This window comes from Gadus morhua, chromosome 21, assembly GCF_902167405.1.
Source record: "Gadus morhua chromosome 21, gadMor3.0, whole genome shotgun sequence".
Lineage (NCBI taxonomy): Eukaryota > Metazoa > Chordata > Actinopteri > Gadiformes > Gadidae > Gadus > Gadus morhua.
In genome coordinates, this window is record NC_044068.1 from 15654693 (window position 1) to 15678563 (window position 23871).

A 23871-nucleotide genomic window follows, 5' to 3' on the forward strand; every position below is an offset into this window, starting at 1 on the left:
TATATACAGTCCTGAAATAACACATTTTTTACACGTGTAAAAAACGCTTTCCATGAATGAATTCATCATGTGAACTACAAAAAACAACAACACTATACACATGCACACAAACAGATGAGGCAGCATGAGTTAAAAACACATAATATAATTCCTAGATGATCCACAATATCAGGCGTGATCACGTCACGATGCACTGAGAGCTCCATCCATCCCTCCGTCTCAGAGAGTGGTCTTACAGAATGGAAACCGACAGGAATCAGTAGGGGCTGAACGCACTCACGGGGGGGGGGGGTAGTCTGAAGATGCCTGCGGCAGGTGAGGTCGGCAGGGAAAGGATGGCAAGCAGAAATAGCACTGCATGTATTATGCAACAACCACCTCCCGTTTCCCCTCCCCCCCCACTTTCCGTCCCCTCATTCCCCCCCCCCCCCCTCCCATGTCTTCACCAGATGAAAATCAGGTACAGCTGATGCGGCAGGAGGTCTCAATCACAACCCTGTGGGATGTGTTTCAACATCCTGCGCAACTGTTATGCAAGCTGTGGGGCGCGGCAGCGACGGGCAGCACAACGATGCCTATACAGCCTGGTGGCTGCATTACCGTGGAGCTCTCCCTGGCCTACGTAGCCACCCTCCGCCCTGCACCCGTCAGGGCGCTCGATGGGTCTCGTTGCACTACTATGGGGTCGACAGGCCGACACCCACCGACCCCGGCGGCCCGTGTGACCCTTGACGACGCACCCAAACACAGGGCTGATCTACAGTGGCGATGGCCCTGTGGTTTACGTTGACATCTCGGACAGAAGATGGTCAAACAAACAGGGGGACAAAAGGTCTCCCGTTGGCTGGTGTGGGCCATGCGACAGGGAGCATCGTGGGTCTTCCCTGTAGCAAGGGGCCACGAGGAGGACAGGGAAGAGCAGAGTTGCACCTGAACAGCGAGCCGTGAATGTCCACAAGTGAAACAGTGTTAGTCACAGCATCCCCCCTGCGGCTAATTACACACACTTTTCCACCCCATCACTTCAAAAGACAATGCATGCTTCGCCATTACACAGTCTGCCTGAGCAGGAAACAAGTTATTAATACACATGTATTAATACCAGGGGGAGTAGCCTGTGTAGCCTATGTGTTATACCAGGGCGACCAAGCACGAAATACGATTTCCCCTTGGTAAAAATTATTCAGTACGATGTTTATCATCCTTGAAGCAACATCTCACCTCTTTTGCATATTTGGCTTCAAATCCATTTCCCTACATTGCATAAAGGTAATATGAAAAAAAATGTGTCCAATGGTTTCGTTTGGCCACAGCCTTGAACAAGCCAAGAACGCGTTTCACAATCTAATTTTCCATAGAAAACTATTCCTGATAGTATGATATGGTCACACCCCCGTAGCTTTGTAGCAGCGGGCTGGTGTCTGTAGTAAACAGTTAAGCCTGCTCCTTGGCACGACCAAACATTGCTGTCACAGACTAACACTGTGACTACGGCAGAATCAGACTCTGGAAGGAGTTCTTAAATGAAAAGGAACGCTTCTTTGCAAAATAATATTTGTTTGAACCGGAGCATACAGATCAAGGACATCCACAAAGCTAGAGAATTGTCACCAATGGGTACATTACAAACTGATTCAGGTATGTGTCATATTCCTGTTAAAAGGCTGATGTAAAAATTTGAAATTTATTCAAAACTACAAAACCAATGATCATCAGATCAGATTTGTGAATTTCAAGCCAGTGGGATTCCTCCATACTGATGCATGGTGGCTCCCCAAGATCCGCTTAGCCTTAAAGTTAGCGCCTAAATGACTGAATGTGTTCAAGGCTGCTTTAATAAGCACAGAAATAGATCTGTTTAGGCTAACCCTAGTACGTCGGAGCCGCTAGCATGCGGTTCGGCTAGCACTTGTGAACGCAGCAATCAGGTGCAGTCCAAAACAATCTAACTCTAGTGTGGTTCGATCAGAAACTTTAATAAGCTGAACATCGTACATACCACGGCAGAATCTATATTTTATATTGAACATGCCTACTGTCGGTTTTTTATCGCGTTTCGTCCGCAACCTTACCGGATGATGCAATATTTATTTTAAAGCATTCTGTCGACTCCTGAATATCTGGGGACTACTTCAGCACTGCGGTCTCACACGGCAAACACACGATATCGAGGTAAAAACTGCAGAGTGAAAGGTTGACGAAACTCGTACAGCATTTCCAGCTACAGAAAAGTGCATATTGTACAAGAAATGCAAAACATTACTTCAAGAGGTGTCAATTACTGTGATGAAAAGTAGGTGGGAAAAGTAAAGAATGGGGTTCCCAAGGCCAAAGGGGGCATGGGACATACAATAATAAGTTTCATGAAAGTAGCCTGAGATCCCACAGGTACAACATGAAAAATTGACAGTGTTTAACCTTGGGTATGGCATTAATTATTGAGGTACCATGTAATTATTGTGAATTAAACCACATTAAAAGGAGAGTCGTCTCCACCCCCCCCCCCCCAACCCTCCTCCTCCTCCTCCTCCTCCTCCTCCTCCTCCTCCTCCTCCCCCTCCCCCCCCCAGACTCAAAACTCAGGTGGGTTGCCAGGTTGAATCATAACAAACAGACCAAAACAAAAACAAACATTCCGACCCGGAACAGAAATCTCCAAAGAGAACAGCCAGCACTGTCTGTAGCATCCTCGTCGGAGGAGCCAGTATTTCGACTCATGTCACCTTAATCTGATGACACATGGTCATGGAGCATGGTCATTCTATGATTTAGTATTGTACATTTTTTATATATTGTACCTTTAAGACCACCATTTAAAAAGGGGCCCAAGAGAAGGAGGGGAGTTAACACAAATGTATGGAAAATAAACTTACCCCATCTAGTAAGGTTTTGCCTAAGTGGTGGCGGGGATCCTTCCGGAGGGGGAACTCGAGGTTGGCAATGTGGAAGATGGTGTTGTCTCGGTCTATCATGTGTACGTCGTTCTTGCCGTTGATTAGCATCATGTATCTGTCATGGCACAGAACATAACACATGGTTACAAAATCAGACAGCTACTACTGCTGCCAGTGATGACACGAACCCAGGAAGATTTGGTGTCAAAGTACTTCAACCACCTTCCTCTCTTTTGATACAAACAAGAGGAAACCAGAGACCATACATATTGAGATTTGATCCAATGTGGTTCTACCCATTCGTTGGTGGGCTCTCTAAAGCGAAGACCACCCATGATGAGATGCAGAAACTGAGGGTTTAGTATGAGCCTTGGAGACAGAAGAAGAGGCGCATTGAAATGTCACTCCCACGCCTTCTGCTAGCGTGGTCTCGTTAGCGACGGCTCCTATTGTCAAGAGGGTTACTCGCCCCTCGTATATTTTTCAGTTGCCATGTCTGACAATGGTAATGAACTGCAGCAGAGATAGAAAATAAACAATTCGTGATTGGGACTTTCTGTTTTGAACCGTTGTTGTTATTGAGGAAACAACAATTTAAGATATACAACTGGGGGTGATGTAAAAGGGAATAAACAGACAGGTCACATGCTGCAACACAAACTTCAGTTTCCCCCCCCATCTCTTAAAATAGCTTTAAAACGTGGAGGTAGCAGGCGTGGGTTCACGGCACTTAAAGATGCATCACCTACTTCTCATTTCTGGAACACATATAGGTATTTCCTTTGTTTGAGACAATAGAATGGATAATATGAAAGGGTCTGAAATTAATGTTTTTGAACGGAAAAAAAGAAGAAATACAGGTACGGGCTTTGTAAGTATTATGTTTTTGATCTAAAAACAATTTATCTAAAAACAAAATACATTTTCCTGTTCAACCATTTTCATATTTCATTTGATTTCATTATTCTGATTAGAAGCCCATATCAAGAGGTGGGTGTTTACACATATTGAGTACGGCAATGTATTCCTCCCTGATCAATCACTAGCGTGCAGGGCTCGTTTGAACATTTTCAATACTGTTACCAATACCTGTGATTCAATACCAATTCCTCATCAATATAGATATAATTCCTGTCAAGGCCAGACTACAGTTGACAGCACTAAAGATAAAACACAGTTTTATCTGTTTGTTATTCCCTCAATGTAATCATCTGAAATTATGTTGAAAAATAAGTTTCAATGAAAAATGTAAACTATATACCACTTTATCAGACATGACGTATGAGATGGATAAATAAATCTGAAGTTGAATTAAAATAGGGAATTATGTAAGAATAAAAATTGTTTTTTATGTCAAAGCAAGGGTAGGCAATTTATTGAATTATTTTAAATGCCATATTTATTAAAATTCTCTTTACAACCTAGACAGCACTCAATGACACAAATGTTCACACCGAAAGATTATAATCCGAAATTTATGCCACAATTATAATAGGTAACTGTGGCTGTCGCAGTACTGTATTAAGCCCGTCAACTCATTTCATTCAGGTCAATTGAAGTCTACCTCCACGTACCCTGCCGTGAACTCATTGCACAGGATCAGATTAATCCACAAGACAAGGCAGACCAGGGATGTGGTTCAGGGAAGGCGAGGTACGCCTGAAGGGAGGGGTGGGATGTTTTCGGTTGGTTACCTTCAAAATCTAGAATTCTCTGGCTGGTATCCCCAAATTGCCAACTTAGCTTTAATAATAATGATTTACAGTCTGCAGGCAAACAAAGTGCCTGTGACCAAAAAATTCGGCTTTAAAGAAAGAAATGTACCAGATTGGTCGAATGAATGAGTGATTTGAGCAGCGATAGAAAATGCATTCCATTTAATAAGCAGGTTATTTCTAACCAATTTGTTTTGGTGCAAACACAAGACTGTTTTTCACTGAGACAAAGTAAACAGATCCTTGAAGTTATTGTGAATTCATTCACCATGAGATCTACTGCTGTCAGAGAGATGTACTTCATGTCACAGACCCTGAGAACAGAGGACAATACATTAATAGCCACAAATTAATAAATGTCATCATTGACGATTACACATGCTCAGGAATGTGTTGAGCACGATTGCAAGCCTCTGGTTCTGAACCCAATGATACCTTTCAGGCAGTCTGGCTCTTTATCACAAAATATATGCTGAGTGGAACAGGATGGCGGAATGTGGAACATGCTAGTAGCTCCATTACTAAAGGTTAAGCATCCTCATCCACACAGCGTAAAATTAAGAGACGTTAGCCTGCCACCTCATTATGAGCGGCCAGTGCCATACTACAAATGACTATATATATATATTTGATTGAGCTTAAGCTTAAAATAGTGGATCGCTGATACCTTTGTACAAAAGGTTTCCCCTCAGTGTATTTCAAGCCCGCCTGGACTAAATGGACCCCCCCCAGTTGTTGAATTGTACATGTATTTTAAAATGCTTTTTTCAGCTTCAGTTAGAGTGGGCAGCTGGATTAGAAACAGAGTTCTTAACTCACCGATATGACTGTGTTCGCTATGCAATACTTTAAGACACGTTTGATTGCAGAAAATGGCTATTTTCTATTTCCCCCTTTGCCAAATCTGCACATAAGCCTGAGTATTGACTGTTCTTTGTATTTTATGAGCTTCTGTCGACATTTACCACTTATTTCCAAGTTGGATGTTAGATTATATATCAAATAAAATCACTCAAATTTTAACCCCCTCAGATTATATCCTCAACGCTGTGAGAGGGCGAATGATGACGCTTAAGAAGACTAAGATGAGTGAATACTCCAGTGCATACTTTCACCTTTTCCCTCGACCTTAAAGGTTATATGTGAAGAATTTGATAGCAACTACTTTCATATTGGAACAAATTGAATGCCAGTATTTTGTACAGCTATTCTTTGGGGTGCAAGTAGGTATCTCTTTTCAGCAAAAAAGCATTATTTATTATTCATCACCAAGGTCGATTTTTCAGGGCTCTAGCCTGCAAATAAATCACTTCAACCAATCAAAACCTAGTATCTAGGTCATAGTACCCATGCTCCCTTTGCGTATGAAGGCTTCATTTTGGATTCCAACGTGATGGAAAAGCCTGATTGTGTGGTGAGCCGATGAACACAGACGGGACTACATAATTCTACCAACTGTTATGATGTGCCAGTATTAACTGGGTCCACTTTAAGAGTGTCCCATCTGGATTGGATCCAGCATGTAGAAGATCAGTGTTGATCTCTTGGTTGATCTAGCACAGCCAAACAGGACTTAAATTAATTTAGTTTATTTGCCGAGCAAAAGCTTTGATATTGAATGAAAATGATTGATAGCTTGGATTGAGGTGTGGTCACGTTGTCGATATTGCAGGCATGTATGCAAGGCAGATGGTTAGTGAGCCTCGGCATTAATTGCCAAATCGATACTATAAGAGCCAACGAAGAGCCATTGTTCGAATCTTCTAGAGGAATTATTTGACCCTGCCTAGCTCATCCCCTGACAAAGGCCAATCAGTTCCCCTCCCCAAGGTTAACCAAAACATTTACACTGGAATAAGACCAAAACCAAAAGAGACAAATGACTGTGCCTCTGAAAAACACAGTGGATTGGCCCTTCTAAACGCAATGTGTGAAATGATTAATGTTAATTGAGTATAACTGAATACATTTACAAGGGTGCGCATTCTTTTTGAATAATGGGATGCCGCCGTCATACAATGGTTCCAAATCAATGCGCTACAAAGATACAATAACAGAAATTCCAACCCTTAATTAGTTTTTCTATTAATTTTGTTTGTGCTTTTCACCATTTCCCTTTTTTCCAGAGATGATTTCTTTCTGGTGCTAAAGGGGTGCTCGACGGTATAGAACTCACAACACAATTAGCCACCGATACAATTAAGCATTTATGGAGCAAGTCGACAGCATGCATCGGACGCAAGTGCTCCGAGACAATAAAAACGTGCCATCCATCACCACACAACATATGCAACAAAGGTTTTTTGTCAATGTTTTGCAAAAATGTTGTGAACGTTATTACTTGCAACAAAGAGATACCATAACCAAATTCAAATTGTATTACATCTATTAATGTTTTGATTGATAATAGGTGGTTATCTCGTTGTTAGCCAATTATCTTACATTATTAGGATAATTATTTAGGATAAACCTTCCCTTTGAGAGGGGCCTAAATGGGCCCCTAAAAGCCTTCCCCTTTATCCCCCTTTAAGGGCGGGCCTGTCCAGTTGGTAGTGTGTAGGACACAAACACACATAACAGAGAGCTTTCATTACATGGAGACACAAGCTGAATGGAGTCCAGGCCGAAAATCTATTTTTTTCATTATTGTGAGATGCTTCGAGTGCGTCCCCTCCACACCCAGGGAGCGGCTCAACAGAGAGCTATGACCGTGACCCTTTTCTCACCTCGCTCCCGGCCCACCCGTCTTGAAATAGGTGCTCACAGAAATAATTCAGGAATAAACATTGTAGGAGGGGAGACCGAGCCCTTTCCCAGGGGCGGGTGTGTGTAGTCACCCAACGTCGTGGGGACTACAAGGCGCAATGGTGCTGCTACCGTGCAAGTACAGGTGCTTAGATCGTACGCACACGATGAGGCGTGGCCTACGGAGACTGCAGAACCCCCCCCCCCCCCCCCCCAGAACGACACTGTTGGCTGTGTGAGTCAGACTCTGCAGTGCCACAGCGGAACAGACTCAAGGAACATTAGAATTGCAATTTGGATATTATTCAATGAGAGAAAACCAACAGAAATCAAATTGGTAATTTAAAACACCATATACATACCATGTTTAAAACATGGAAATCAAATCAAACATGATTAAGATAATTAGGCCTGCCAAGCTTAGTTCCATGATCCGGTGCAGATACCAAAGAGAAACATCAGCTGCTGTGATGCGTTGTGTTTCAGAAGTAAAACTCTTGCACAAAAAACTTTTGTTGAGAGACAACAGGCATTATAATTATATAAACAAATAACAAATCATGCAGTTGAGAATTCTACTCTGTGCGAATGGCATACACAATTATTGTACTCGATTTGGTTTAGATTAATCCTACTTATCAGGACTAATTTAGTTTGACATCCGATAATTACCAATGTTTGGATTCCTAACATTCATCCCTGCACCGGCGAGAGTCACTCATTGAATACAAATATGGAAGACGGCTAAAATAGTAGAAAGTATTATTTAAGGATCTCAGCAATAACTCCTAATTAAGCTCTTAGGCTTGAAGTGTGAACGACTACTCACTACTAAAAAAAAGTCAATGTCCAGTTTTGGACAAGACTAATCTGAAAGAGATATTTTTTTTCCACAAGCCATTTTGTTCTGCCAGCAAAAAAAAGGCAGCTTTCGTCAAACTAAAAGCCCAACGTTGTGCTTTTAACTGCATCTCGGTGTGACTCTTGAAACAGACAGAAGTGGGTTGGGGTGGCGGTCAGGCAGACTTTGTGGGCTCCGACATCATGCTCGATTACTTGGCACGTGCCGAGTTCACAGTTGTAGGCACAGATGGATGCATGCGTCTTTTGTCCCGTGAGACATTTTACGCATGATCAGCGTGATTTCAGGTCAGCAGTTTCACCAGCAAAAAATAAATCTGAAAGTAAGAATTGCTAGTGAAAGAAAGATTTAGGAAGGCGGAAGAATTGACTTTTACAAAGTGAACTTGCTTCAAATAATATTAATCTTGAAGGGCCCCTCTTCTGGGAGTCACATGCTGATGATCAACTAGGTTTGCCAATGCAAAACGGTCCCCCGCGGTTTAATTGGGTAGATACCCATGGCTAACACTGTCAATTGCATTGGCATACAAAGTGCAGGAAGACAGTAAGTGCTGTCCAACTCCCAGTAGAGCGCCTTTTGATCAGCAAGGGGCAAATCCCCATTGTGCCATCTTTACATCTACTTCTGAGACGTAGAAGAAAATGGTGGCCACCAAAGAGCCGCCTCCGCTTCCATCAAAACGACTCCTCCGGCGTGCCCCTTGATTAATACGAGTGCCCGTCCTCCTGCTGATCCACCCCTTTCCTCAGAAGGGTGCGGCCAGCCTTTCATTTGCCATTATCCACAATTCCCCGTCTGCACATGCACCTTGGTCCTAATGAGGAGTGGGAGCAGCCATTGTGGCTGCTCGGCTGGACTGCAGCCCAGCAGCCTGACTGACAGCCCGTTAAGCTCCTTGGGGCGTCCGTCCCCCCCGCCCAAGATCAAATCCACCGGCGGTGCACATCATTAGTGCCGAGGCCACATTAAGAAGTGCCTCATGGTTAATATCCGTAATGAATCAGGTCCCTTCTTCAAATGGGCAAGAGCTTAATAGTAGCTTAATGTTCAACAAGTCCAGGTTGTAGAATGCAAAACGATTATCACAAATAATTATAAATGATCTTAAAGATTGTTAATGATCCCGTGGAAGAAATTGGACCGACTTTACAGAGATAACTGTGCTTGAGCATATTCTATTGAATAGGATTATCCCCTTGGGCACACCATAAGGGCATTTGTTTTTCAGTTTGAGATAGTAAGTTACTTTGGCAAATAATTTGCCTAGACTTCAGGCTCCCTCAGTTGTGATTATTACTCTCAGCAAGGCAATCGTCTTAGCTGTTCTATTGGAAGCCTATGGAAATCCCTCCGGTGGGAGTTTGGCTGGCACACAAGAGACAGTAGAACACTGCCTTTTAGCATAGCATTCAAGGGGTCTGGGTGTACCATGCTTGCACGGAAAGAAGGATTCAGATCCCAATATGAATCTGAGGTGGGACGTGGAAAGATTTAAAGATGAAAGATTTGGATGTAGTATGGATGTTGAGCAGAAAGTAGATCCAAGATAATATTTACCACTGGCATCGGTTGGTTCTCCAGCAGATAAACAACACAAATAGCCCGAAATGTGGTGAGTCTGAAATAATTCATACATAAGGCGTGTAATCTTTCATGTATAATAAGTCCTACAATTCGGAGGAATTAAAGGAAATACCAAAGAGCTTAACGTTAAACAAAATTATGGAAAAGTGGAAAGCATTCTTATCTCAACGACAATAGAAAAAGCGTTTTAGCAAAATGAAAAATGCAAGTTTGCAAAGAGAAAATCTTGCTCGACCACCTTGAAGAAAAGACTTCTATAAAAATGTCATTTCATGCCTGAAGCCGCCTCCATAATGGATAATTCTTAAATGGAAATTCTTTATATATTCCATATGGGCCAGGATTGGGGTGAGAATTTAAAACGAAGATCCTCACACAGCACACCCTGCAAACATCTACTTGGATGCAAACACACTCAACTTCTCAGCTACATTCATCAACACATCTACTGCACGACCTCCTGTCAATGGTGCTGCTTTTTACACAAATAGAGAATGTTGTGTAAGATGTAAATATGGACACAAATTGCTTTCAGAAGTTGTTACTGGCAGTTTCGGGTTACCGGGTAGCTTTATTACACCCACCAAATCTGATTGTAAGGAGCTAGCGAAAGTGTGAATGAAAAAGTATGGTGTCTAGTGGGGATGTATGCGGGTGTCTAGCCTAAAAAGGCTGTTTTGTTTGCCTGTAATTAACACTTGCTCTCAACCCTTTTACTTTAGTGCTTTTTTAATGTGCCCATTTACTGCAACAGGATTTTACAAGCATACAAAACTCCCATGAACGTTCATCATACCAAATGTTCCAATGAGACAAAGGCAAACAAAAGCAGTAACACAACAACCAAATGTATTTACCAACAGAAACGTATTCCTTAGCTGAATTCACAGTTCTGTGTACCCTACGCTTGCAATCGTGGCTGTTGAAGAATAAACAAAACCCTCTGCCTGTTCCCGGCCGAATCAGGAGAAAAGTGTGACACTTTGCTGAGCTCCAAGCGGACTAGATACAGGCTCTGTGATGAAGGGATCTTCAGTGGGAGATGAATGGGACAATCTCACAAATCGTCGGGAATTCATTTAGGTAATTCGGCTCACACAGGACAGTAGCCTACAAGACCATGCACACAGAACAAGGGAGACAAGTCTGACTGGACATACACAAAATACATCACATTAAAACTAGACACGTGTTGATAGATAGATAGGAAGATAGATAGATAGGCCTAGATAGATAGATAAATATGTTCCATTATTTGCCTTGCTAGCCAGTCCTGTGCATTTATGCAAATTAGCCATGTGCGCCAATGTCAATTTGTTTGAGTGAGCGACAAATGAGTGCAGATCATGATTTGCAGATCAGTGAAACATATTTTAACTAACCTACTACAGCACGCAACGTTTTTTGTTCTCGGTTGTAATCACATTTTAGGAGTTTTTTTTATATATTGGAGGGGAATCACTGTCCTACTTGCTGTCGAAGCACTTTATCCAACAAGCAGAACCGTCTCTGCAATATGGCCAAAGTGTATTGGATATCACTCTTTGATATGGCTGTCTGTACTAAAAGCATACGTCTCCTTTAAATGCGTCTGCAAAATTGAATTGTATGACATGAGCGACAAAAACGAACAGAAATATTCACAGCGATACTTTATGAGCGACCAAAGCGTCTTTGCAGCGCAATTCGCTTCTGATGTGAACGCACAGTTAAGCTGCCCGCTTTAGACCGCTTTAGATAGATTTTTGCAGATCAGTTAAACTGAATGGTGCTACATTTGTATTATAAACTGATCAGCATCATTCACGTGTTTTGTACAGCTCTCCGCCTCCAGAGAGACTGGTCACGCTTTGATTTCATAGATGTATTATAATCATGACATATATGTTATTAGCCTATATTATAGTATATTATATAAGGCCTATATTCTGTATATTCATTGTCTTCATTGTGGAAAGTGAAGGCGGATGGTCATTAAATGCTCAATTCTAAAATGAATCACAGATAGATGATTACGTGTCATTTTCCCATCAATGAAACTGCAGAGGGAAAACAACAACTACTAATCAAGAAAGTGATTTGCACAAAGGGAGTGAGGTAGATTGACAGCACCAAATTATAGCGAGATTATTATATGGCGAGAAACTATGTTATTTAGTTATACCTGACAGCAAATTTCATGTTTGCCATTTTCTGAGGATTTCTTAGATGAGGTCACTGATATATCACATAAGGGATGGGGGGAAAGAAATAGTCATATAGGAATCAGGATTCTTTGCTTCCAGAAAATAATCCTCATCCTCATCCTCATCGTCATCCGCTTATCCGGGGTCGGGTCACGGGGGGAGCAGCTCAAGCAGGGGGCCCCAGACTTCCCTTTCCCGGTCCACATTGACCAGCTCTGACGGGGGGATCCTGAGGCGTTCCCAGGCCAGTGTTGAGATATAATCTCTCGACCTAGTCCTTGGTCTTCCCCGAGTTCTCCTCCCCACTGGAAGTGCCTGAAACACCTCCCAAGGAAGGCGCCCAGTGGGCATCCTTACCAGATGCCCGAACCACCTCAGCTGACTCCTTTCTAAGTAAAGGAGCAGCGGCTCTAATCCGAGTTCCTCACGGATGGCTGAGCTTCTCACCCTATCTCTAAGGGAGACGCCAGCCACCCTTCTGAGAAAACTCATCTCGGCCGCTTGTACCCACGATCTCGTCCTTTCGGTCATCACCCAGCCCTCATGACCATAGGTGAGGATAGGAACGAAGATCGACCGGTAGATCGAGAGCTTTGCCTTGCGGCTCAGCTCTCTTTTCGTTACAACGGTGCGGTAAAGCGAACGCAATACCGCCCCCGCTGCTCAGATTCTCCGGCCAATCTCACGCTCCATAGTACCCTCACTCGCGAACAAGACCCCGAGGTACTTGAACTCCTTCACTTGGGCTAAGGACTCATTTCCTACCCGGAGTAAGCAATCCACCGGTTTCCTGCTAAGAGTCATGACCTCAGATTTAGCGGTGCTGATCCTCATCCCAGCCGCTTCACACTCGGCCGCCAGCCGATCCAGTGAGTGCTGAAGGTCACAGGCCGATGATCCAATGAGGACCACATCATCTGCAAAAAGCAGTGACGAGATCCTCAGACCACCGAACTGCAACCCCTCCCCACCACGACTACGCCTCGATATCCTGTCCATGTATATCACAAACAGGATTGGTGACAAGGCGCAGCCCTGGCGGAGACCAGCACCCACTGAGAACGAAACTGACTGGCTGCCGAGGACGCGAACACAGCTTTCGCTTTGGGAGTACAAAGATTGGATAGCCTTGAGGATAGACCCCCTTACCCCATACTCCCGCAGCACCTCCCACAGTTTCTCCCAGGGGACCCGGTCATACGCCTTCTCCAGATCCACAAAACACATGTAGACCGGATGGGCATACTCCCAGGCCCCCTCCAGGATCCTTGCGAGAGTGAAGAGCTGGTCCGTAGTTCCACGTCAGGGGCGAAAACCGCATTGTTCCTCTTCAATCTGAGGTTCGACGATCGGCACCCAAAATGGCATTGTTATCTGATTGGAAGCCTAATAATGCTACCGTCCTAGACTACAGATAATTCAACAATAGTTAATCTGCATGTTCCGTTAAATATTCATTAAAATAATGACAGCGGACCTTTAGAACATGAACCCCAGTGCTCTGAAGAAAAACAATTATATTAAGAATACTTGCACAGTCCCACACACGAAATAACCATGTGCACATTTTACCATGGCACAACAAATTAGACTTGCTCCATAGCTTTCAACACAAATTGTTCAAGGGAGTCGGAATTATTCAAATAGGTGGCACAAAAGGGCATATCCCGAGTGTGCCGTCAAGTGATAGCGAGCCCTGCTCATTCATCCGGATCCCACAGTGTTTATCAAACGAATCCCATCTGAGCTTATCAGGGGGATTCTGGTGAGTCGCGGCCCGGCATGAGTGAGACATAATGGCCTCATGTCCATACATCTATCCGTTACTTGCAGCCTGAAAAGCATTTCCCTCTCTAATCGAATTCTTTCTCACACTCTGGAGTTTCATGTCGTCATCTTTCCTGCACCATCCCTTGCTCTGCCTGGTGTTCTCACAACCTCTCAAAATCTTTTTTCTTGCGCTTGTTCTCCGGTCCACTTACACTGTCTGTCTCTCCCTCTCTTTGTCTGTGGTTGGCTCTCATTCCTCCTGCTCCTACCCATCTCTTGACGGCGATAACAAGCCTTTCTTGCCACATAACACTCGAAATAGCAGGAAGGGAAGATGGGCTGCCATGGGTGAGGTAGAAGGGGGGAAATTGTACTTTAGTTTCGTTTTCTAACGGCAGGTTTGCAGAAAATTATCATTAATGCAAATGTTCAATCTTGGACAGGAGCCAGATTTGCACTCTCTGCGTCCTGCCCTGCCATCACTAGACATTAAAGGACTGAGTGTAAAAATACACAAATTGACTGCAATCATTAAATATTCAGCAGTGCCAAGCGTTTTTCTTCCTGCCCGGGCAGACAGTGGCTCGCAGTAGACTGACTGATCAGTGCAGCCAAGAGTCCCTGGGTTAGGAACGGCGTCGTTAGCCCTCTAACTGTTCTGGTTGTCGTTGTTGTTGTTGTTGCACTTCTTCCCCTCCAGCTCTCAGTCCAGATCCATCCCCTTGATGGGTGGCTTTGTCGGGGGTCCCCGGGCATGCAGATTGGGGATCTGGACGCCAGCTGGACGATTGGACACCACCCTTCAAGCCAGCCCGTTTCAATCCACTCTCTTAATTACTGAACAGCACATACCTTTGTACCAGAGCTTTAGTCACCGGCATAGCCGGTGTATGTTATCGTCAACTCTTTTTATTTCATTTACTTCCAAGATAAGATCCTGCTATAGGGAGTCTGGTTTTGTTCTTTAAGTGAATTGATTTGGCACCCCCGGTTCTTCCCTTCCCCAGTGTTGCTAATGTTGTTCATATTCAATTGTCACATAACATTTTGATACACCTTCAACTGTTTCTACCATAGTCTTGTTGAGATTGTTTACCATCTGCAGGTTTAACATTCATGTCCCATTTACCACAGACAAAATGAATTAGGGTCGTAACACTATCGCTCCAACATGGAGAAACTATCAAAGCACAATTGCCTAAAAACCCAACGGCAGGAACACCAACGTAGTGTGCCTTTCATTCGCCTGAGGACTAGAGCAATAGGATTTGATGGGGGCATCAAGTGAACCAATTGGGCAGCGCGAAGGTAAACCACTGACTCAGAAATAACAAAGTAGGGTTGTTGTTGGTTTTCTTCCTTGACAAATGAAATCCTCAAAATGCAAACACTCGTAGTTAACAGACGCGTCAAAAATTTAATATGTATAATATACAGACTATTGGTAATACACCCACACGGAAGCATTGCTTCACCTGATTTTAATGGTACAGAGCTAGAGCGAGGCTGCTGTTTAGGGCAGGGCACTTTGGAATGGGCCGATTGTGACCCACCGACGGCTCTATAGAGAGGAGTGCTGCTGCCCGACTCTTCTCCTGGGCAAGTACACCCCCCCGCTAGACGCACTGGGACTCACACCGCTTATCACGTCTACGGCCCCCAGCGTCAGCTCACTGTCATTCGGAGTGTGCCTATCTGTTGAACATCCGATACCTTTCCCAAGTACTTTGAACTACATAAGCTGCGATGGAGATGCGCAATTCTATAAATACACAACCATACACCGACGCTTTGCTGCTTTGAATTTTAATTTCTGTTTTGGCATCAGGCTGATGTTTGCGGGCGGCCATGAATGTAAAACTTGACAAACGCTCCACCTTCCCGGGCCAGCCAGTCAACATGGGCAAACTAACTAATTTTAGCATCAACAGCAAAGAAACCTGGGAGACTATAATAACAATGAAAGCACATGCTCCTCATCAGACAAAATGAGACCACTGTCTCAGCCCTGAGACTAATTAGTCGACGAGTCAAGTATGAGGAGTCAGCCCTACAAGCATAAACACAATCAATAAGATATTACATGGAAGCAGTGTTTATGCTGAACAGAAACACGTCGTTGGTCAAGCCCTGTTTTCAATCAGCCAGCCGTGAAGTCCAACCCACCTTGTGCCGTCTGCCTTCCAGCTGACCTTGTAGGGTTTCTGCTCCAGAAAGCGAAGGTTGCGCCTGTCCATGGAAACTGGCTGAGCACCCGGAAACCCGCTCCTGGCACCCGTGAGGATGTGCAAACACACACAAGCACACAAGCACAAGCACACACAAGCACAAGCACAAGCACAAGCACACACACACACACACACACACACACACACACACACACACACACACACACACACACACACACACACACACACACACACACACACACAGCAGCTTGTGAGTTCAGCGTTGACTCAAAAGCTTTTATCTTTTTGTATCTCGCTGAGTGATGCGATTACATAAGCCATTACAAATTAAAACAATGGGCGAGATGAAATGTAACCAACATAAACGCACAACTGCCTTATGCTAATAATTGAACGTCAAGAGCATTGTTGCAGCAATCTCCATTGATGTAGGCAGTGTACACCGGGGAGTGCTACAGAACAGCCTCGCAGGCACAAAACCCAAATCAATTCTTGCCACCCATCAACAGCTGCAACTTAGTTTCACCAGACTCGGTTTGTAATACAATGATTAAAATGGCACGTTAATCCATCTCAGATTGAAAATGTGTTGAACGTCAATCAACCGGTGTGGCACTTTGTTATGACCCAAACCCATTTGAATGCACGGGCAGAGCGAATTCATGAGAAAAGTATTTGTATAACTATGAGTGTTGGTGGAGTCGACGGGAGCGGATCCTCACTTTTCCCACTCTGCAAACTCCTGACACTTCCTCTGGACCTCTCCCAGCTTCGGCTGCGTGGTGAGCTGCGTCACTCCCTTCACCGTGATGCCGTCCAAGAACACCGCTCCCTGTGGGGGTTGGGACAGAGCCAGGGTTGGATCAGTGCTGCACCTACGAAACGTTAACTCATCCTCCTCCGGGTTCCCTGCCCCGTCCGCCCACCAGAGAGGGAGGCTTTCTCCAGGGGTCTTTCCCTTAGCCGCTTCCTATGTTTGCAGACACCACTGCTTCCCTCTGGCATGCACACATGCAATGTGTATTGGGATGCCTGCTGAAACAGTCTAGGAGGTCAAACCAGCCACCTTCCTGAGTTCCCCCTGAGCCAGTGGGTGTTAACAGTTATACACCACTATAATGGAAAAAATTAGGGGAAGGAAACAAATTGATCAGGTTTTCCCAGAGAAGAAAGTGTAGTGGAGGGGAAAGTGCTCCCGAAAGAGCACCAGCCTGTCGCCTTCATTTGAATTGTCGATACAAATTCTGTCACCCTCACCCATTTAAAAATAATGAATGTGAAAAAATAACTGGATATAGAGACTTGGAGCTAGTGTTTATACTTGTGGGTTGGAAACAGATTATGAAAATACACCCCCCAAAGTTACTCCCACACCTGTGGAGGAGCTGCACTATGTGCACATATGAGATTTACAGGCAAGATTTTCCAAGCATGTAAGCAAAGAGATGCCTTGATTGTTCAGAAAATTGGCAGGATTGGACTAAAATCAAAATAGTCTCATACAGAGGCAGGCAAAGAGGAATCATTTCCAACAAACTACAATCAAATTATAGCCATTAGATCATATATCTTTAACCTAGCACCTTGAATACAGCAATTGCGTTTTGTCTACATATTAACCGAGGGAAAGACATAATCATTAAGGCAAGAGAAGAAATTCCTCACAAGGACATTTTTCATGTTAATCAAATGAGATATGATATAAACCTTGACGCAACAGCGCTTAAAAAAAAAGAAAGCCAATCCGAACCAGCTGTGCACGTGAACCTAAACAAGCAATATTAATGGGATAATTCGTGGTCAAAGTCCATGGGAAAGCAGTCTTTCCTGAAAACTGAAACAGCAAAACAACGCTACGGTTGGGATAAACAGATCCCTAGTCAACCAACTCAAGTTAGTCGCAATCAGAAATAAAGGTTGCACAAATCTAAACTCAATGACAGACATCCTCCCCGTCCTCCCCCTCTTACAGGTCACCTGGGCGTGTCACTCACCACTTTCAGCCGCTCCTTCTTGCGTTTGCCGGGCGCTGACCCCGAGGAGCAGGCGGCCGGGTCCTGGCCGATGGCGTTCCCTTCGTCGTCCACATCCCCGTTGCCTTCGTCTTCGTCAAAGCACCACTCGGGCAGCTGGGGGGCAGGGGGCGCGTCCTCCACGTCGCCGTAGCGACGGAACAGCTCCTTGAGGTACTCGCCCTTGTAGATCCCCGGAGCGCGGGATAGGGTGAACGCCGCCACGGCGGCCTCCACACTAGGAGGGATCGGGAAACGGGAATGACGGAAGCTGAAATACTCCTCATGGTCTCTTTTAATGAGGACTTCTGTTCTTATGCTATCAGAGGTTATCCGGTGAGACCAATTTTGGGTGCATTTGATAGAACTCATTCACCTAATGGCTTTATTGGTTACCCCCTTATCTCCAACGGGCGCCTCTTGATCGCCAACGTTTGCCTCCGGCAGGGAAACACTGCGGTATTAATCAACCGAAGGTTTGCCATTGCTAAATGTCAAAACTAAAAGATCGCAAGCCTTGATTCGCAAAAGCAAACGCGAGCCTCACCACTTTGACTGAAAAATGATGACATCATTCTTCATGCATTGATTGTTTTCAACACACAAAGAAAGGGTTTGTTGACATGACGCTCATGGCGATGCAACACAGCATATTCAGTGTCTTTCTGTCTGTTGTTTAGTGCCCTTTGTTGCGGTCTGACTAGGGTGTCGTGGTGTGTAGTGGAAGTGGGGCCCTTTTCGTTAACAGGAAAGGGTTCTCTATGAATTGTGGCTGGAGTGTTTTTTTTTGAGTGAGCAACTTATGCCGGATATTGGGAGTGAGGGGAGCTGACTGGCTCCCCATCAAAGTGTACTGCCACAAAGGAACAGGGGACACTATGGGATGAATGCAAGGCGGCCCACACTCTAAACTCGAGTGTGCTGAAGTAGATTAGGTGGAGAGGGGAGGAAATAGGTGGCATCTGAAGACAAATAAATAACAGAGAGGGTGGCCCTTGACATCGTTCCAATTCGGAGAACACAAATCCTGGGCTAGTGATGTCAACTTCTCCCTGATTATTTTGCAGAAACAGAGTTAATGTTGCAGTCCGTGATATTGTACCACAGACATGAAACAGTGCTTTTGCGTAAAATAATTGCCTTACAGATCCCCATGGAATTTTTTATTGGGTTACTATGCTACTACTTTATGCATGCACAATCACCACCTGCCCTGTAGCCTTGTCATTCTACAACTATGATAAAGAGTCAACTCATTATGCTGACATAGAGATTTATAAAACAAGAACAATGACCGATAGTGTTTGGGAGCAGTGGAACGGTGAGCCTTACCTCCAGTCCAGCTTCTCTACCAGGTAGGCACAAATCAGGAAACCCGTCCGATTGAAACCATGCGTGCAGTGAACCCCTATGGAAGGGCAACAAATCAGACGGAGAAGGAAGAGGAAGGGGCCATGAGAAATGGTGGAATAGTATCAAAGGAGATGGACAACATGGGTCTCACAAAAACCCAATTTCCTAGTCACATCGCTCTCGAGACCTTACGTGCTGAGCGGCTAAATACAAGCACTTACAAATGCGTCAATGACAGCCACAAGATCCAATCCCTTTCCTGATCTACTCGCCATCTTCTAGTACTCAATATGGCACGATACAATACAAAAAGTGGGCATTATTACCTCACGAACCCTGTGGTTCTTTCTTGCCGCTTCAAAAAAATGAGTCGATAACACTTGTGCCTGCGCCGTGACCAGGTTGAGCAAGTGCCTCAAGCACGCTGGCCATTAGGCCTCATTAGACACTTAATAGTCCAAGACGGGAAGACCAAGTTCCCCTTCCATTGCGCGTCTCGTTAAAGGCCCATGTCATAATAAATGTCTAGAAGTGGCTTGTGGACACATTAGGAACCTCGAGCTAGGATGATTAAAACAATCGAAACAAACAAAAAGGTATTACAAACAGAAGACCTTGAGCACTGTGTGCAGGGAAGGGCCAATGTGCAAAAACACACACAAACACACACATACACAGAATGTCTTATATTCCATCTTCTAATAAATACACCCTTTTGTTGTGGAACTGAAAAATACAATCAAACCTAGAAAAATAAATAACTATGTATAGAAGGAAAAGGGGGATAGCTAATGAAAACCAAAACACATCTCCCTCATACACAACTCACCTCGACGTCACACACAGCCGAGGTCTGGAACTATGCTGATAAAAGATAATAACCACCTCTGACCGCCCCCATGCAGGAAGTGGGAGGATGGGGCGTTTGCCTGGCAGAGTGCCATGCTAAATGAAGACTGAGCGTACATTTACAGGCCTGGGGACAAAAATGATCGGCCCAGCTGTCTTAATATCCGACTGCCACACCATGAGAGAAGGATCATAAGAGTGGCTAGTGTGTGTTTGTGTGTGTATGCGTGTGTGACGGTGTGGGGGGGGATTGTGGCGAAAATGACACCCATACATTCTGTGTCGAGGCTAAAGTAATTTAATTTAGCCGATGCTGAGTAGCAACCATCTTTGGTTTGCAGGGGGTTGGGTGGAGCATGGGAGAGGGTCTTTGCTGGAATACAGCGAGCCGCAGTGAAAGAGAGCGCCCTGCTGTCAGCGGAGAGAAAGGCAGCTGCAGTAGGACGTGTGAAGTCTACCAGTATGGGTGTGAATCATACAGAAAGACGGATCTCAATGTACTGAGGGTCAAACCCATAAGCCATGATCGTAGCATATCATTCAGATGGGGTACGATGAGTGGGAAACTGAAACACCGAAACATGAATATTGTGTGACAAAAGATTAACCATCACCCCCACTAAAACAAGTTTTCAGTGTATCTGGATGGTCATTGAATTTCACGCATCACACTTCTGGACTGGCATACATACTTCATCTGCGTACCGTTTTCTGATATACTATTAGTAAGCAAGTTAAAGTGCGCAGACAAACTACTGTGTGGCGGGTTTAAATGCTCCATAAATGTTTCATACCAAAAGTTAAAATAATGTGTAAATAATTATTTAAGTCTAATAATATTTCATATTTCCTTATTAGTCATCAAGGTTGCTGGTCAAGGGATTGAATGGTTATTATTCACATTGAAAAGGTTTCTTTGGATAAGGCATATCCTGCTGCAATGCATTGTAGGTTATTCAAGGGACTGATCCATAGCTTGCACTGAATCAAGGAATTTTGACAGAAACCGTATGGCATCCAGGTACCTTAAGAATACCTCTTTTTTGCATACTATGTGTTCATAGGATTTTGTACCTTATACATACTATTCTCCCCTTTACTTTTCTAGTATGCAATTTTGGGTGCAGCCAAAGCAATTAGTCACATTCTGGGTGAAGGAGAAACTGATCCTGCAGCTCCCTCTAGTGAAGTATAAACTACACAACATTGTACAGACATGGCAGGTCAAATTAAATAAATAATATGACTAATATTAGTCATCAATTTATTTGTACAACGGCATAATTATGCAGTTTAGTTTCCAATTGTTTCCTTACCAATCAGTTCTGTGGGGTTCTTCGTTAGGAAATGTTCACACAGCGTGATAAACATCTCCGTCGTCTCCTTTGACGGACTTTCTCCATGGCTAAAAACAATATATTAAAAGGATGAAAAGGATTTGTTAAAATAAATATATTAAGTAGGAAAAACGAATCAGCTGCCCAGAATTGGTGAGCATTTATTTCTCATACCCTTTACACTGAAGTTTCACATATTTTATGCCATCTTTTTCAATGTCATTACGGTCATAAAAGCGGGTAGTGTTGGTCAAATCCACAAGCAAACCCATCTTGACCTGCAAAAAAGTGAAAAAATGTGTTATTGTTTATAGACAGAAATAGGAACAAGAACAAGCTAACTAATAATAAAATCCCACACTGCATGAACCACACTCATTAACTTGACCCTAAGTCAAGTGAAATGCCCCTTTTAAGAGAACATTTAATCATTTTTAGCCATGTTGGCCTTCAATTGTTTTTCATCTCCAGTTTATGTATACTGTGTATTTTGAGAATAACTATGCAGTCATCAAGCGCATTTGCTCATCTTACCTTGAGACTCTTTAAATAGTTTGACAGCATGCTAGGATGAAACCTATTCTCCTCTTGAACTTTGTCATCATATTTGGGCCCCAACATAGTTTTCATCGGCAGGAACTTTGCTAAAATTGAGTTGAAATAAATATGGTTAAAAAAATATTCCAAATGTAAGAATACATTTCAAATACAAATGTATTATTAATATCAATATATACCTATTTTTAATAGCTATTGGCCTTTCACAGGGAAAAACAGATTACACGACTTCCAGTGACTATTACAACTTGAAGCAATGATTGTCTATTGAAGTACTCTTTTATTATGGTATTACATTGAATCAACACGTGGAAATGACTGACAAAGCACCATTAGATGACATTGTAATAATAAACTGTTAACACGAGACCAAACGTTATGTGCTATAGCCTATGTGGATGTAACTAAGTTCTGTCACTATTCGGGGGGGGGGGGGGGGGGGATTTAAAAACCATAACATGCAAGGGGTCCATGCCTGGCCCTTTGACACAAAGCTTCATCACTGTGCCTACGTGCAAGCACAATCATAAAGGGTCACATTAGGATGTCAGGGAGTGTTAAGTGCAGCCGTTACAGACTTGTGTGAAGACCATCCAATGGGTTTGTTTTGACACGTGATTTCACCACGACAAAATGGCTAGCTGAGATTCTCTCCGGGCTTCTGCCAGTGACGAATAATAATGAGAACAACCTCTCTGAATAATGTTTTTTTCAAACAAAAGCCAAACAGGCACATCGTGTCAGCTTCGTGGTGGCCATGGCTCGCATTCCCCGGTGTCACTGGGCAGTTTAAAACACCATGATATTGGCAGGTTAGCTAGTTATCCTTTAGTTGACTCTCACCTGCCACAGGTTGTCCTCTTCTGGGACAACTCCTCCACCGAGGAGGAGGCTCGGTGTGTGACATTGTGTACAGGGGAGTCTGTCGGACCCGTTGATATAGTGTTTAGTACCACGGTTCAGCGAAGCATCAGCAATTATGATCCAGTGGTCGCGACGTATCACGGTTGTCGTTACTCGAGTACCGCGGATCGAGGCCTTTGGTTTATTTGGAGGGTCATGCAGTAAACCGAGGAGCTTCAAAGTTTGTATATTCCTGCGCAAAGCAAAGCCTATGTAGTCTTACAACCCATCACCATCCCACGAACGGCATTGTTTATGTAGTTGTTTTTATTTCTGTGCTGATGTTAGCAGCTAGATAGCATAACGTCTACTAGCCACTGTAAGCCCATTGATAAAGGTAACGACGGCTAGCTGGCTAACAACTAGCTAGTCTTCTTCATGTTGATAATGTGGAGTCTTTAAACTGCAGACGACTCATTACTGCCCCCCATAGAAAGAAAATGTAAATAATATTTTGTCCATCTCTCCTATAATTAAATTAAAGTACCAGCCCACTATTCCCCTGACTGTTATTCTCATATCTGTGATATTATTGTCTAACTCTAATATAAGCAACTGCTGATATAAGCTCTATTATCTTAAATGACCATTTTTGTGTTATTGATCAAACAAACCTTGATAAATAAATGAAATATAAGAGCCTTAATTATCAGGCTACATTAAATACTATTTACCAGATATTTAGCTAAACAGAATTCTTCATGAGACTAATATGAACTTCTGTTGACTGATTAAAAATACAATAATGTTACAAATGCAAAGATAGTGCAAATCTGCCCAAGTAGGGGTAGAGTAGACTGTTAATGCCATTACACCTAATAATACCTTCTTCATCTAAACAAATTACCTCTGGCCAATACCTGCTGAACCTTTTTAAGAACATTTATTGTAAAACACAACCTGCCTTGGCT

At 43.6% G+C, this 23871-nt stretch overlaps 1 protein-coding gene across 1 annotated transcript in view; it reads right to left on the minus strand.

The window, feature by feature from the left end:
* The window catches only part of rngtt (RNA guanylyltransferase and 5'-phosphatase), a 67624-nt gene extending 44292 nt beyond the window's left edge, over positions 1–23332 (minus strand). Inside the window, exons 1-9 of the mRNA XM_030345403.1 lie at positions 22901–23332; positions 22034–22143; positions 21674–21777; positions 21479–21567; positions 19293–19368; positions 17943–18198; positions 16671–16780; positions 15926–16027; positions 2874–3009 (exon numbers count right to left, since the gene is read on the minus strand). Of these exons, the coding sequence (XP_030201263.1) occupies positions 2874–3009; positions 15926–16027; positions 16671–16780; positions 17943–18198; positions 19293–19368; positions 21479–21567; positions 21674–21777; positions 22034–22143; positions 22901–22964 (1047 nt within the window). The 5' untranslated portion in view covers positions 22965–23332. The remainder of the gene's footprint in view (positions 1–2873; positions 3010–15925; positions 16028–16670; positions 16781–17942; positions 18199–19292; positions 19369–21478; positions 21568–21673; positions 21778–22033; positions 22144–22900) is intronic.
* Positions 23333–23871: the final 539 nt, after the last annotated feature.